The sequence below is a fragment of the Bufo bufo genome, chromosome 5, assembly GCF_905171765.1.
Source record: "Bufo bufo chromosome 5, aBufBuf1.1, whole genome shotgun sequence".
NCBI classification, from domain to species: domain Eukaryota; kingdom Metazoa; phylum Chordata; class Amphibia; order Anura; family Bufonidae; genus Bufo; species Bufo bufo.
The window spans coordinates 279,453,117-279,470,559 of NC_053393.1; the positions used below are offsets into that span (position 1 = coordinate 279,453,117).

A 17,443-nucleotide genomic window follows, 5' to 3' on the forward strand; every position below is an offset into this window, starting at 1 on the left:
GCCAATGAAATTGCTTCAACGAGAGGAGGAAATCATTAGTGTCCCTGATGTAGGCTGGGGCATTGCTTAATATTGGTCTTAATAACCAGTCAACATACTGGGACAATGGTTCTGTCACTAAGCCAATCCCGGCCACAATAGGGCGACCCGGGGGATGGCTCAGTGACTTATGCATCTTGGGTATGAAATACCATGAGGGTTTCATAGGATGAGGAGGTATTAATTTCTCCAAGAACTTACTTGGGAGAAAACCCATGGCAACGTACTTGGATACCAACTGTTTTAACTCACTCTGAATGCATGCAACTGGATCCTGTTTTAATCTTTCATAGGTAAGCTGATCGCTTAGCTGTCTGATAGCCTCTGACACATAATAATCCCATGTCATAAGGACCACGTTGCCCCCCTTGTCGGCTGGCTTCATAATAACATCATCGTGATTTTAACCAATCAAGGGCTCTTTTCTCCCCATTTGTGATATTTTCCTATACCTGGGGGTAAACAATAGCCTTATTTCTTGCAAAACATGCTGGTGAAAATTGTCAATTACACTGCCAGCCGGCATAGGGAGACAAAACGTGGATCCAACACCTCCTTTATAATGCCCTGGATCCGTCTCGACCGGGTTATCAAAATCAGTCCCAGTCAGAAACTCCAGGCATGATTTATTCTCATCAAGCTGTGTATTAATGCTAAAGGCTAGTGGATCAGATTGCAATGGTATTTCACCTTCTTTTTTCAGGACCTGATTAGTTTTTATCATGGAACATTTTTTGTAAATATAACTTCCTGACGGCTTTATGTAGATCAACCTCAAACATAACAGGGTCAAACTGTGACCATCAATTTCACATGCTGTTGTGCAAATGGGATAGACAACAGGTGGAAATTATAGGCAATTAGCAAGACACCCCCAACAAAGGAGTGGTTCTGCAGGTGGTGACCACAGACCACTTCTCAGTTCCTATGCTTCCTGGCTGATGTTTTGGTCACTTTTGAATGCTGGCGGTGCTTTCAGTCTAGTGGTAGCATGAGACAGAGTCTACAACCCACACAAGTGGCTCAGGTAGTGCAGCTTATCCAGGATGGCACATCAATGCGAGCTGTGGCAAGAAGGTTTGCTGTGTCTGTCAGCATAGTGTCCAGAGCATGGAGGCGCTACCAGGAGACAGGCCAGTACATCAGGAGACTTGGAGGAGGCCGTAGGAGGGCAACAACCCAGCAGCAGGACCGCTACCTCCGCCTTTGTGCAAGGAGGAACAGGAGGAGCACTGCCAGAGCCCTGCAAAATGACCTCCAGCAGGCCACAAATGTGCATATGTCTGCTCAAACGGTCAGAAACAGACTCCATGAGGGTGATATGAGGGCCGACGTCCACAGGTGGGGGTTGTGCTTACAGCCCAACACCGTGCAGGACGTTTGGCATTTGCCAGAGAACACCAAGATTGGCAAATTCGCCACTGGCACCCTGTGCTCTTCACAGATGAAAGCAGGTTCACACTGAGCACATGTGACAGACGTGACAGAGTCTGGAGACGCCGTGGAGAACGTTCTGCTGCCTGCAACATCCTCCGGCATTGGGTCAGTAATGGTGTGGGGTGGCATTTCTTTGGAGGCCATGTGCTCGCCAGAGGTAGCCTGACTGCCATTAGGTACCGAGATGAGATCCTCAGACCCCTTGTGAGACCATATGCTGGTGCGGTTGGCCCTGGGTTCCTCCTAATGCAAGACAATGCTAGACCTCATGTGGCTGGAGTGTGTCAGCAGTTCCTGCAAGACGAAGACATTGATGCTATGGACTGGCCCGCCCGTTCCCCAGACCTGAATCCAATTGAGCACATCTGGGACATCATGTCTCGCTCTATCCACCAACGTCACGTTGCACCACAGACTGTCCAGGAGTTGGCAGATGCTTTAGTCCAGGTCTGGGAGGAGATCCCTCAGGAGGCCGTCCGCCACCTCATTAGGAGCATGCACAGGCATTGTAGGGAGGTCATACAGGCATGTGGAGGCCACACACACTACTGAGCCTCATTTTGACTTGTTTTAAGGACATTACATCAAAGTTGGATCAGCCTATAGTGTGTTTTTCCACTTTAATTTTGAGTGTGACTCCAAATCCAGACCTCCATGGGTTAAAAAATTTGATTTCCATTTTTTAATTTTTGTGTGATTTTGTTGTCAGCACATTCAACTGTGTAAAGAACAAAGTATTTCAGAAGAATATTTAATTAATTCAGGATGTGTTATTTTTGTGTTCCCTTTATTTTTTTGAGCAGTGTATAATCTCAAACCTCTTGGGACTCTATTGCTCTCCTTGTAAGATCTAAACGAGTTAATAGTCCAAAATAAACGGTCAGCCAATTGCATGATTTTTGCTTCTAAAGCTCTTGTACACACTGAAGGGGTTACAGCAGTGATTAAAGTTTTACAACAAGCAGGAAAGAGCCCTCTTTACTGTGACTTTGTGCAGGAAGCCTTGTCGTTTATTCTAGAGAACAATGTCTTTAGGTTTGGAATGGACTGGTATAGACAAAAAATCGGTACTGCAATGGGGACTCCTGTCTCCTGTACTTTTGCGAATATGTACCTCGCTAGATTGGAAGATAAGTGTATTTTCAATACCAGTAATCCTTACCTACAGTACATTAAATTGTTCCTACGGTTTGTGGACGATGTTTTTATAATTTGGTCCGGGACAGAGAACATGTATAGGGAATTTGTACAGCACCTCAATGAAGAGAATTGTATGGCGATGAAATTCACGATGAATTTCAGGGGGGCCACGTTTGGAATTTTTGGATGTGTCTGTTGCGGTTTGTGGCGGAGAGTTGGTCACGGAGGGCTATCGCAAGCCCACGGCGACCAACTCTCTGCTACAACACGACAGTTTCCATCCATATCCCGTCAAAAAATCGGTGCCTTATGGGCAATTTGTCAGGTTGAGGCGCATAAATAGCATAGATGAAGGATATATAAAACAAGCACTGCATTTGAAATAACGGTTATTGCAGAGAGGCTATCCTGAACATTTATTGGATGAGAACATAAAAGAGGTTGAGAAATTGTCCCAAGATGCGTTATTAGCAGGAAAAAGAGGGATTGGTAGGAATGGGAAACAGGAAAATAAAAATAACAAAAAGAGATGTGTATTTTCATTTAAATTTAGCCCAATGGCTAATTCTATATGCACAGCAATATTTAAGCACTGGGATATCCTGAAAAAAGATGGGAGTCTGAGAGGCATAGTGGATGATAAACCGTGATGCAGTCACACATTAAAAGATAGGATTGTGAGAAGCTGATTTTTGGGCGAAAAAAAGACTAATTGGTTGCAGGAGAGGTTGCCGGCTGGTAACTATAAATGTGGCAGTTGTTCGCTATGTGAACATAATTGCCAAAAAAAGATTGTCAAAATAAGTCCCATCACAAAAAGGATCACTAGTTTAGTTTCAAAAACTGTAGAAGTACTTATGTAGTATATGTTTTGATGTGTGATTGTGGCCACTTCTATGAGGGAAAGACCATCAGATGTTTATTTGAGAGGATCAGGGAACACTTTAACTCTATAAAGACGGGAAAAGGTTGCACCAGACTAATTGACCATGTGAGAAAGGTACATGGAGGTAATGTGAAAGCACTGCAGTTTGCTGGGATAGAGACTGTCCCATACCCAGTTCAGGGAGGAGACAGACACCGCACCCTTTTGCAAAAAGAAGCAAAGTGGATAATTTGTACAGGAGCAACAGGTCAGCTTGGTCTGAATGACCGCAATGATTTAAATGCGTTTTTGTAATATTGTATCTCTTTGTTGTAACATGTTTATTAATGACCTCTTGTGTGCATGGCGCCTGGTTGTTGTGGATTTCCATGGCAACCTGACGCCGGGGTATAAGAGGTCAGCACGTATGGGCGTGCACGTGTAGTGGCCTGAGGAAGCGCGATCACTCGTGCTCGAAACGGCCGTCGCCACTGGTATGTAAATCTGGCTAACTGCTACCTTGCCGCATGAAGCACTTGTCTGCTTGAAATAAAGAAGCAAATGAACCATTGGTGAGTGCTGTCTATTTTTTCTTCATCTCAGTTTGCAAGATATGCTAATGACTATGATTCTGCTTTAGGCTACATTCACACGACCACATGTGTTTTGCGGTCCACAAATTGTAGCCGTATGGCATCCGATTTTTTTGCGGATCCATTGTAACAATGCCTATCCTTGTCCGCAAAATGGACAAGAATAGGACATGTTTTATTTTTTTTGCGGGGCTACGAACAAACATACGGATGCAGATAGCAAATGGTGAAATAAATGGGTCCTCATCCAATCCGCAAAAAAAATGGAATGGAAACAAAATACGTTTGGGTGAATGTAGCCTTATCATTTGGGGTTGGGTCTGTATGGTTTTGACCCTTCTTGAAGAATATGATATCATTACTATCAGTTGTCTCCGCATACTACATGCTCCCATATACTCTCGAGAAAATATTCCACTAGACCACAAACATGCACTGAAGTCCTGTAGCCAAGAGACAAAAGTTGAAGAAATAAAAGAGGTGCTATAGGTGAAATGTGCAGTTTACTTTTTTCTCAAAACCAGGTCTATCATAATCCAATAGATAAAACTACACATACAGATTTTTGTTTATCTATCATCCTAGTTGTGCAGTGTTTATTATCAAATTTTTATATAGTTTCATTTTGTAGACTTAAGTTTTTCCTATCTACATATCGTCAACAACATTTTTTTTGTGGCAAGACAGCAGTGTCTGCTGGATTCTTGACTCCCTTGCTGTCTTTCATACAGTACAGACTGTTCAGGCAGCAGAGCTATATTCACCAGGTGTTAAATTAAACTCCACTGTTATTGGTGGCAGTAAACTCAGTCATAGACATTTTTCAATGCCAACTATTGCAGCAAATGATTGGCCTCAGCAGTGAAGCGTCTCCAAACCGTAGGTCACATGCCATCTGGGAACAAGTCACTGCTGATGCTAGTCATTGGCTGCAGTGGCGCATTTGACCCTATCCACCTGGATATTTACAGGACATGTTCCAGAAGAACACTGAAGGTGCCAAGGATACATGAAGTCAGAACAGAACAGGCAGCAGGTGAGTATGATGTTTTTAACTGCTAGAGCACATTGCTACTAAAAGTGATATATTTTTTTTTTAAACTGGGCAACACATTAAAAGGGTCCATTCACACATCCGTTGTTTCTTTCCTGATCTGTTCCGTTTTTTGCGGAACAGATCTGGACCCATTCATTTTCAATGGGTCCTGAAAAAAAATCAGACATTGAGCTGTCCGATTTTTTTCAGGACCCATTGAAAATGAATGGGTCCAGATCTGTTCCGCAAAAAACGGAACAGATCAGGAAAGAAACAACGGACGTGTGAATGGACCCTTAAGGTTACATGTAGAGCAATTGCAAATGGGTTTCATGAATAAGGCAGACTGCTCTAGTGTGAGTGCCCACACTTTCTTGGGAAGTGCAGGTGGTCCATATGTGCCATCAGCAAAATATCTGGTCTCCACAGTAGCATGGCGATCTGATGTACTCAATTACTACATCATTTGTTTCTAAGTAATGACTAAAACTAATTAGCAAAAGGTGCACCCAAAGACATAAGCATTCAGCACAATACTGCACAGTTTTAGGTGAGCAAATATGATATGCCATGAAAATATAAGAACCTTGGCAACTTTAATGCATTAAGACAGCTCACCGATGAATTTGTAAAGGCCACGGAGTTGTTGATGGAGTAGGTAATGTAGAGGTTGGGCTAACTAGCATTGCAGTGTAAATATTAGAAGCCACAACAAGGATACAAAGAAGAATAGGTCCGATGATTGCGCCTTCGAGTCCTAAATAATATGCACCTCCTGCCACTGCTAGACCAGTCAAGTAAGGATGACCACCTCTGTATAAGAAACAAAAAAAGACAATTACATTACACAAAACAGAACTCCTTTACTGTAAAAACAAAGAAGATAGTGATCATTACTGCTGAGAGTGTAGATGTCAAACATATGCACAAAAGCAATTTTGTTTCTCACAGAGTCTGTGCTCGAAGACAAAACAAAGTCCCAATAACAAAGAAAATAGTCATGGCACTCACCAGCATAAAATCTTCCTTTATCTCTCCATAAAAAAACAAACAGGGTAGTCCGATGTCGGGCACCCAGGCAACAGCTGTTTCGTGCTGGCCAGCACTTCCTCAAAGCCTGCATAATGACCCGATTGTGCACTGGTCTAAAACAGCCATGCGCACTACACATTAATTCATGCTAAACAGCATGCAAATTTACATATGCAATTACTTCTTAAATGAACACGTTCAAATTATTTTTGTTATTGAAACCTATAGGACCCATGGCTCTGGTTTGTATTATTAACCAAGCTTCTTTTTGCAATTATACTTTTTGGCGATCTCCTCGTTTTGCCAGGGGTTTTACTTTTAACCCTTTGGATACTGGAGATTTTTTCATTTTTGCGTTTTTTTTATTTTTCTTCCCTATTTTTTGCAGGACAAGTTGTACTTTCTAATGCCACCATTAATAATGGCATAACATGTTGTGGAAAGCGGTAAAAAAAAATCCAAATGGGGTGGAATTGGAAAAGAAACGCAATCCCCCCAACATTTTACGGGTTTTGTTCCTACGGCGTTTTGTTTACGGCAAAACTGACCCATGCCCTTCATTCTCTGGGTAAGTACGATTACAACGATACCCCATATGTATAGGTTCCTTATGTCTAAATAGTGTAAAAATGTATTTCAACTTTGAGAAAAAAAATAAAAATTCTATATCACCATATTCTGACCCCCATACCTTTTTTATACTTATGTCTACTGAGCTGATTAGGGGCTCAATTTTTGCGGAACAATCTGTACTTTTAATTGATACCATTTTGGAGTATGCGTGCCTTTTTTTTATCACATATTATAAAAAAAAATTGCGTAAGAGAAGCAATGAAAAAATGGCAAATCGGCCATTTTGACCCTTTTTTTTCGTTACGCCATTCGCCGTATTGTATTATTTTTTTCTATTTTAATACTATTGGCATTTTCGGTGGCGGTGATACCCATGATGATTATATTTATTATTTAGGTTCACATATGTTTTAAAAAAATTTATTTTTTGTGATCATTATGTGCCTCATATATGAGCTTATTAGTTTTTAATTTTTATTTTGGTTTATCAGAAATTTATTATTAGCTTCATTTGCTTACTTTTGCTCATTTCTTATCCTGGTCTGCCATCTGGTGGCCAAAATAAGAATTGCAGTTTGAATACTGTTAGCTTACCCAGTAAAGCTACCAGTATTCAGCGCAACTACCTATGCCCAGATTGGCCACACAGAGCATAGGTAGAAAGCTCGTGCTTCCGGGTTTTTGCGCATTTAGGTGCCGTGATCTCACTTGATCACGGCATCTAAAGCATTTAATTACCGTGATCGGCATTACACAGAAAAAGTTTATGTGCATAACTAAAATCAATACTTTGTAGAGCGACCTTTTGCGGCAATCACAGCTCAAAGTCGCTTTGGATAAATCTCTATGAGCTTGCCACATCTTACCACTGGGATTTTTGCCCATTCCTTCTTGCAAAACTGCTCCAGCTCCTTCATATTGGATGGTTTGCGCTTGTGAACAGCAATCTTTAAGCCTGACCACAGATTTTCTATTGGATTGAGATCTGGGCATTGACTAGGCCATTCCAACACATTTACATGTTTCCACTTGAACCACTTAAGTGTTGCTTTAGCAGTGTGTTTGGGGTCATTGTCCTGCTGGAAGGTGAACCTCTGTCCTAGCCTCAAATCATGCACAGAGTGGTAAAGGTTTTGCTCAAGAATATCCCTGTATTTAGCACCATCCATCTTTCCCTCAACTCTGATCAGTTTCCCAGTCCTGGCTGCTGAAAAACATCCCCACAGCATGATGCTGCCACCACCATGTTTCACTGTGGGGATGGTGTTCTTTGGGTGATGTGATGTGTTGGGTTTGCGCCAGTGTAGAGGGAAGTCAGGTGGGCGTATACAGGGAGTGCAGAATTATTAGGCAAGTTGTATTTTTGAGGATTCATTTTATTATTGAACAACAACCATGTTCTCAATGAACCCAAAAAACTCATTAATATCAAAGCTGAATATTTTTGGATGTAGTTTTTAGTTTGTTTTTAGTTTTAGCTATTTTAGGGGGATATCTGTTTGTGCAGGTGACTATTACTGTGCATAATTATTAGGCAACTTAACAAAAAACAAATATATACCCATTTCAATTATTTATTTTTACCAGTGAAACCAATATAACATCTCAACATTCACAAATATACATTTCTGACATTCAAAAACAAAACAAAAACAAATCAGTGACCAATATAGCCACCTTTCTTTGCAAGGACACTCAAAAGCCTGCCATCCATGGATTCTGTCAGTGTTTTGATCTGTTCACCATCAACATTGCGTGCAGCAGCAACCACAGCCTCCCAGACACTGTTCAGAGAGGTGTACTGTTTTCCCTCCTTGTAAATCTCACATTTGATGATGGACCACAGGTTCTCAATGGGGTTCAGATCAGGTGAACAAGGAGGCCATGTCATTAGATTTTCTTCTTTTATACCCTTTCTTGCCAGCCACGCTGTGGAGTACTTGGACGCGTGTGATGGAGCATTGTCCTGCATGAAAATCATGTTTTTCAGACTTCTTCCTGTACCACTGCTTGAAGAAGGTGTCTTCCAGAAACTGGCAGTAGGACTGGGAGTTGAGCTTGACTCCATCCTCAACCCGAAAAGGCCCCACAAGCTCATCTTTGATGATACCAGCCCAAACCAGTACTCCACCTCCACCTTGCTGGCATCTGAGTCGGACTGGAGCTCTCTGCCCTTTACCAATCAAGCCACAGGCCCATCCATCTGGCCCATCAAGACTCACTCTCATTTCATCAGTCCATAAAACCTTAGAAAAATCTGTCTTGAGATATTTCTTGGCCCAGTCTTGACGTTTCAGCTTGTGTGTCTTGTTCAGTGGTGGTCGTCTTTCAGCCTTTCTTACCTTGGCCATGTCTCTGAGTATTGCACACCTTGTGCTTTTGGGCACTCCAGTGATGTTGCAGCTCTGAAATATGGCTAAACTGGTGGCAAGTGGCATCTTGGCAGCTGCACGCTTGACTTTTCTCAGTTCATGGGCAGTTATTTTGCGCCTTGGTTTTTCCACACGCTTCTTGTGATCCTGTTGACTATTTTGAATGAAACGCTTGATTGTTCGATGATCACGCTTCAGAAGCTTTGCAATTTTAAGAGTGCTGCATCCCTCTGCAAGATATCTCACTATTTTTGACTTTTCTGAGCCTGTCAAGTCCTTCTTTTGACCCATTTTGCCAAAGGAAAGGAAGTTGCCTAATAATTATGCACACCTAATATAGGGTGTTGATGTCATTAGACCACACCCCTTCTCATTACAGAGATGCACATCACCTAATATGCTTAATTGGTAGTAGGCTTTCGAGCCTATACAGCTTGGAGTAAGACAACATGCATAAAGAGGATGATGTGGTCAAAATACTCATTTGCCTAATAATTCTGTACAGGGTGTATATAGATTATATATATGTATCTGCCCCTTCATTGATATGTGTATATACCGTATAAGACGCACCGGCCCATAAGACGCACCTAGCGGTTTTGGAGGAGGAAATTAAGAAAAAACTTGTGCTTTTTGGTGGGCTTTGAACTAATGGTAGCCTGTGAATGACACTATTATAGGGGATCTGTGGATGACACTGTTATGCAGGATCTGTGGCTGACACTGTTATGGGGGTCTGTGGATGGCAGTTATGGGGCATCTGTGGATGACACTGTTATGAGGGATCTGTGGATAACAGATAAATAGCATCTTATGCTGTGTGTCATCCACAGCCCCCCCCCCCCCCCCCATAACTAGTTTTGTAATGGCAGCGGGGCCCAGTGCAGTCGTTGTATTCTATTGCACCGGGCCCCGCTCACTGTAGTAATCTTATCTAATTGCAGGCAATGTTTAACTATAGAATATCTTCAATCCAGCAGCCTGTACTTATGTGTCCATAACAGGCAGGAGGATGGGGGGGGTGGGCGGCCAATAGGGATATATATCCCCTGTATGGCCATGTATATATTGGCCAGTATGGGCCCAGGTATGTGTGTGTATATATATATATAGAGAGAGAGAGAGAGAGATGTGTGTATGCCCCTTATATTGCACACATCTGTATATATATATTTATGTATATATGGGCTTTCCACCAGATATATATATGTGGGCTTATATCTGCCCATTCATGCCCCAGTTTGTGTGTGTATATGTATGTGTGTATATATATATATATATATTTATAGATGTGCATCAAGCATCTATGGATATATATATATATATATATAGAAGGAGGAGAAAATCCGGCGGGAGCACCATTCACGGTGTGGGTGCAACGTCCAGCACAGGGTAACGGTAATACCCCAAGTATTGTAGAGATAAAAGAAGTCGGACTGCACTCCAAAATAATAGTGAAATACACGGTTTATTCACCCATAGTATGGCAAACTTGCAAGTTTGCCATACTATGGGTGAATAAACCGTGTATTTCACTATTATTTTGGAGTGCAGTCCGACTTCTTTTATCTCTATATATATATATATATTTATAATGTGGCCAAAATATCTGCCCATCATGGGTGCCCCCCCTCTGGAATGCGCCTGCAGGAAGGGAGGCCGACAACTGGACAATTATGTCCAGTTTGGGCCACTTCAAAGGACAGATAATCAATTTAGATCCTCTGTCCTTTGATAACAGATGTTCTGCACTACAAAGGCGGGGGAACAAAGAGCTCCCCCACCCCTGTAGGTGGCAAACCTCTGATGCTGAAATTACAGCACCAGGAGGTATGCGGGCGCTTCACAGGCGGGAGATTTGAATCATCCCCCGCCTGGAAGTGCACTCCAGAATGCACGGGCTGGTGCGGGGACGTCATATCACTGTGCCGGCCCACATGGACTTGGCTGCAGGCGTTCGTGTGCATGCCTTCAGCGCGGGAAGACGGGAGCAAGCGCGGCCGGGTTTAAATACCCCGGCCGTGTGGCGCTCAAGGACTCAGAACCCCTACACCCCCTGATCAGAAGCCGAAGAAGAGAGCGCAGGCAGCGATGCGCTGCACACAGAGGAGCCTCTATCGCCGCCAGAACCCACATCCCGGACACTCCCCCCCATAAGTAGGAGAGCGCAGCCGGCGCTCAGAAGAGTGGATAGAGTGCAGGCAGCGCTCAGAAGCAGGAAGCGCAGGATGAACGGAGCGGCTAAGTATCTGTAACCCCTACTGTGCCTTGCTCCCCTGCCACCCATTTACCCCTTTCTCATTTACCCCTGCCCACTGCCCCTTGCCCTGAACCCCAGCTGGGCTGATCCCTTGCTGGGATTAACCCTGTATTTACCCCTTTAGTGACCCCTGCTGCCCTGGCCCCAGTAACCCTGCTGCTGAATCCTTGCAGCATTAACCCCTCAGACCCTGTGTGCAGCCCAACCTGATCCTGTTTAAACCATGCATTAATCCTTGCATTGTTAACCCTTTCCTGGGTTACCCCTGCCCGGTTAACCCCTTATTCACCCCATAGGGATAGTGTAGAGCCAGGTTGGGTGGGCTGCTGCTATATACATGTGTGTGTTTTGTATAGATAAGTGTGTGGGGGGTGGAATTGGGAATTGAATTGTGTAGTTTAGTTAGGTTTGTACAGGGAGTGCAGAATTATTAGGCAAATGAGTATTTTGACCACATCATCCTCTTTATGCATGTTGTCTTACTCCAAGCTGTATAGGCTCGAAAGCCTACTACCAATTAAGCATATTAGGTGATGTGCATCTCTGTAATGAGAAGGGGTGTGGTCTAATGACATCAACACCCTATATTAGGTGTGCATAATTATTAGGCAACTTCCTTTCCTTTGGCAAAATGGGTCAAAAGAAGGACTTGACAGGCTCAGAAAAGTCAAAAATAGTGAGATATCTTGCAGAGGGATGCAGCACTCTTAAAATTGCAAAGCTTCTGAAGCGTGATCATCGAACAATCAAGCGTTTCATTCAAAATAGTCAACAGGGTCGCAAGAAGCATGTGGAAGAACCAAGGCGCAAAATAACTGCCCATGAACTGAGAAAAGTCAAGCGTGCAGCTGCCAAGATGCCACTAGTCACCAGTTTGGCCATATTTCAGAGCTGCAACATCACTGGAGTGAATTATGCACAGTAATAGTCACTTGCACACACAGATATCCCCCTAAAATAGCTAAAACTAAAAACAAACTAAAAACTACTTCCAAAAATATTCAGCTTTGATATTAATGAGTTTTGTGGGTTCATTGAGAACATGGTTGTTGTTCAATAATAAAATTAATCCTCAAAAATACAACTTGCCTAATAATTCTGCACTCCCTGTATTGTGTTTATTATAGTGATATTACTGTACTGTGGTGTGTGCGTCTATATGTATATATATTTATATCTATTGATATATAATTATACACTGCTCAAAAAAATAAAGGGAACACTTAAACAACACAATGTAACTCCTAGTCAATCACACTTCTGTGAAATCAAACTGTCCACTTAGGAAGCAACACTGAGTGACAATCAATTTCACATGCTGTTGTGCAAATGAGATAGACAACAGGTGGAAATTATAGGCAATTAGCAAGACACCCCCAATAAAGGAGTGGTTCTGCAGGTGGTAACCACAGACCACTTCTCAGTTCCTATGCTTCCTGGCTGATGTTTTGGTCACTTTTGAATGCTGGTGGTGCTTTCACTCTAGTGGTAGCATGAGACGGAGTCTACAACCCACACAAGTGGCTCAGGTAGTGCAGCTTATCCAGGATGGCACATCAATGCGAGCTGTGGCAAGAAGGTTTGCTGTGTCTGTCAGCGTAGTGTCCAGAGCATGGAGGCGCTACCAGGAGACAGGCCAGTACATCAGGAGACGTGGAGGAGGCCGTAGGAGGGCAACAACCCAGCAGCAGGATCGCTACCTCCGCCTTTGTGCAAGGAGGAACAGGAGGAGCACTGCCAGAGCCCTGCAAAATGACCTCCAGCAGGCCACAAATGTGCATGTATCTGCTCAAACGGTCAGAAACAGACTCCATGAGGGTGATATGAGGGCCCGACGTCCACAGGTGGGGGTTGTGCTTACAGCCCAACACCGTGCAGGACGTTTGGCATTTGCCAGAGAACACCAAGATTGGCAAATTTGCCACTGGCACCCTGTGCTCTTCACAGATGAAAGCAGGTTCACACTGAGCAGATGTGACAGACGTGACAGAGTCTTGAGACGTCGTGGAGAACGTTCTGCTGCCTGCAACATCCTCCAGCATGACCGGTTTGGCATTGGGTCAGTAATGTTGTGGGGTGGCATTTCTTTGGAGGACCGCACAGCCCTCCATGTGCTCGCCAGAGGTAGCCTGACTGCCATTAGGTACCGAGATGAGATCCTCAGACCCCTTGTGAGACCATATGCTGGTGCGGTTGGCCCTGGGTTCCTTCTAATGCAAGACAATGCTAGACCTCATGTGGCTGGAGCGTGTCAGCAGTTCCTGCAAGATGAAGGCATTGATGCTATGGACTGGCCCGCCCGTTCCCCAGACCTGAATCCAATTGAGCACATCTGGGACATCATGTCTCGCTCTATCCACCAACGTCACGTTGCACCACAGACTGTCCAGGAGTTGGCAGATGCTTTAGTCCAGGTCTGGGAGGAGATCCCTCAGGAGACCGTCCGCCACCTCATCAGGAGCATGCACAGGCGTTGTAGGGAGGTCATACAGGCACGTGGAGGCCACACACACTACTGAGCCTCATTTTGACTTGTTTTAAGGACATTACATCAAAGTTGGATCAGCCTGTAGTGTGTTTTTCCACTTTAATTTTGAGTGTGACTCCAAATCCAGACCTCCATGGGTTGAAAAATTTGATTTCCATTTTTTTATTTTTGTGTGATTTTGTTGTCAGCACAGTCAACTATGTAAAGAACGAAGTATTTCAGAAGAATATTTAATTATTTCAGATCTAGGATGTGTTATTTTTGTGTTCCCTTTATTTTTTTGAGCAGTGTATATAGATATAGCGTAATAGACTGTATTTGTATTGTGCAATAAATATTTCTTTATTCATAACATACAGTGTATAGTGTTTTTAGTGACCACCGTAGTATAGTAGTAGTAAGTCGCACGTAGTTCAGTGTAGTGTAGTGTATAGGCAACAGAGGTGTAGATAGGTAATGAGGCAATTAGCTAGAGTTAGTTTCTATTTCAGGTATAAATAGGCGGAGTCGTCAATAGACGACTCACGCCTATTTATGAATATTAGTTATTGAGATTACCCTAAATTTCAACAATTAATATTTCCCCTTACAGCCAGACATAGCATTTTCTTTGATGGCCGAAAAGATAAATTTTAGTCTCATCAGACCAGAGCACCTTCCTCCATACATTTTAGGAGTCTCCCACATGCCTTTTCGCAAACTTACAACGTGCCTTTTTGTTTTTAGCTGAAAGTAATGGCTTTCTTCTGGCCACTCTGCCATAAAGCCCAACTCTATGGAGCGTACGGCTTATTGTCATCCTATGTACAGATACTCCAGTCTCTGCTGTGGAAATCTGCAGCTCCTTCAGGGTTACCTTAGGTCTCTGTGCTGCCTCTCTGATTAATGCCCTCCTTGCCCGGTCCGCGAGTTTTGGTTGGGCGGCCGTCTCTTGGCAGGTTTGCTGTTGTGCCATGTTTTTTCCATTAGGTTATGATAGATTTGATGTTGCTCCTGGGGATCATCAAAGATTTGGATATTTTTTTTATAACCTAACCCTGACTTTTACTTCTCAACAACATTGTCCCTTACTTGTTTGGAGTTCCTTGATCTTCATGGCAGTGTTTGGTTAGTGATGCCTCTTGTTTAGGTGTTGCAGCCTCTGGGGCCTTTCAAAAAAGTTGTGTATATGTAATAACAGATCATGTGACACTTACATTGCACACAGGTGGACATCATTTCACAAATTATGTGACTTCTAAAGGTAATTGGTTGCACCAGAGCTTTTTATCAGCTTCCTAACAAAGGGGGTGAATACATACGCACATGCCAATTTTCTGTTCTCTATTTCTAAACAATAGTTTTATTTATATATTTTTCTAATTTCACTTCACCAACTTAGACTATTGTGTTCTGATCTATCACATAAAATTCAGATTAACAAAACATTGAACTTAAGGCTGTAATGTACCAAAATATGAAAAAATGTCAAGGGGGTGAATACTTTTGTAAGGCACTGTATACAGTTGTGCAGGTCTACAATTTTATCCCACGTGTCCTACTCCTAAGACAGCTCTTTAGTCTTGACTAGGGATGAGCGAATCGACTTTGAATGCTTCATCCGAAGTCGATTCGCATAAAACATTGTTTTAATACCGTACGGAGAGGGAGCTCCGTACAGTAGTAAAACGTATTGGCTCTGATAAGCCAAAGTTATTACTTCACGAAGTCTTGCGAGACTTCATGTAATAACTTCGGGAAATAATTTTTACCGTAGAAAACCTTGATACAGAACTCAGGTTCGGTTCTAAGGGTACTTTCACAGTAGCGTTTTTTTTGCGGATCCGTCATGGATCTGCAAAAACGCTTCCGTTACAATAATACAACTGCATGCATAAGTCATGAATGGATCCGGTTGTATTATATCTTCTATAGCCATGACGGATCCATCTTGAACACCATTGAAAGTCAATGGCTGTGCTTCAAGAAGAGTCGGATGCCAGGCCTCAGCAGACAATAAGTCGACTTGTGAACATGAGATGTTCTTGTCAAGCTGTAATTGATGCTCAAGGCCACATGAAAAGTTTTTGAGACATTGACATATTTTGTGGGGGCATACCCACCACTGTTAGCTTTTGTTTCAATAAATTGTTGATATGAGGAAATCACCATTGCAGGCTTCTACTTGAAGGGGGAGTCAAAGTAAGTGAATTACATTTGATTAGTTAGAAACATTTAAAGAACAAAAAAATTACTTAATCTGCAGTGGCTCATTTCTCAGATTTCACTGAGGGTCACATGACCTGTGATGTCAGCTACTCTCCCTGCTCTGATGATGTTTTGTAAACAAGCCTGAGGGAGCAGGTCTGTGTAGGAGACATCACTGTGTTGGCCACGCCCCACTGCACTGTCATCTTCTGCTGTCGGCTCTGTCTTTCACTGGATTCTTTAGGAAAGTTTAACCCTTTATAAGCAGCACAGGCTCAGGGCTGGAGACTTTGCTAAGCAGCTACAGGCAGTGAAGAGACAAATGCTCAGGATCTATACTCCTCATCCTGCAGACACAGAGCTGATAGACTGGAGAAGTTCTGCAGAGAATTGTACAAGAATAGGTAGGGGGGGATCCTATGTGTATCAGCAGTGTAATTGTATCGCTGGGACTTATAGTCCTACACATACAACATGCTGCTGAGTATCCCAGCAGTCAGACATTTTACTCAGGGCAGCACTTTTATTCACTCCCTTTGCAGAGCAGGAGGAGGGGCAGTCTTTTTTTTTACGCCCACAAATATTTATGAGGAAAACCTCAGGGATTGTTGTTATTGAAAGTAAATAAAGGGCCAGAAGAGGACTAAGGAAATGAAATTTCATCCGAAATCCAAATATCCCTAACTATTTGTGAGTAGTGTGTTTGTGTCTGTATATATACAGTACAGACCAAAAGTTTGGACACACCTTCTCATTCAAAGAGTTTTCTTTAGTTTGATGACTATGAAAATTGTAGATTCACACTGAAGGCATCAAAACTATGAATTAACACATGTGGAATTATATACATAACAAACAAGTGTGAAACAACTGAAAATATGTCATATTCTAGGTTCTTCAAAGTAGCCACCTTTTGCTTTGATTACTGCTTTGCACACTCTTGGCATTCTCTTGATGAGCTTCAAGAGGTAGTCCCCTGAAATGGTTTTCACTTCACAGGTGTGCCCTGTCAGGTTTAATAAGTGGGATTTCTTATCTTAGAAATGGGGTTGGGACCATCAGTTGCGTTGAGGAGAAGTCAGGTGGATACACAGCTGATAGTCCTACTGAATAGACTGTTAGAATTTGTATTATGGCAAGAAAAAAGCAGCTAAGTAAAGAAAAACGAGTGGCCATCATAACTTTAAGAAATGAAGGTCAGTCAGCCGAAAAATTGGGAAAACTTTAAAAGTAAGGGCTATTTGACCATGAAGGAGAGTGATGGGGTGCTGCGCCAGATGACCTGGCCTCCACAGTCAACGGACCTGAACCCAATCGAGATGGTTTGGGGTGAGCTGGACCGCAGAGTGAAGGCAAAAGGGCCAACAAGTGCTTAGCATCTCTGGGAACTCCTTCAAGACTGTTGGAAGACCATTTCAGGG

General features: G+C 42.9%; 1 protein-coding gene across 4 annotated transcripts in view; it reads right to left on the reverse strand.

The window, feature by feature from the left end:
* TMEM245 (transmembrane protein 245) overlaps window positions 1-17,443 on the reverse strand; it is a 946,795-nt gene that overhangs the window by 86,063 nt on the left and 843,289 nt on the right. For 3 of the 4 annotated variants that reach the window (XM_040431820.1, XM_040431819.1, XM_040431818.1), the window contains one exon: window positions 5,729-5,923. In XM_040431820.1, coding sequence (XP_040287754.1) covers window positions 5,729-5,923 — 195 coding nt within the window. Of the gene's footprint in view, window positions 1-5,728; window positions 5,924-17,443 lie in introns of those variants that run through there. The other variant, XR_005778944.1, reaches the window with a different exon arrangement.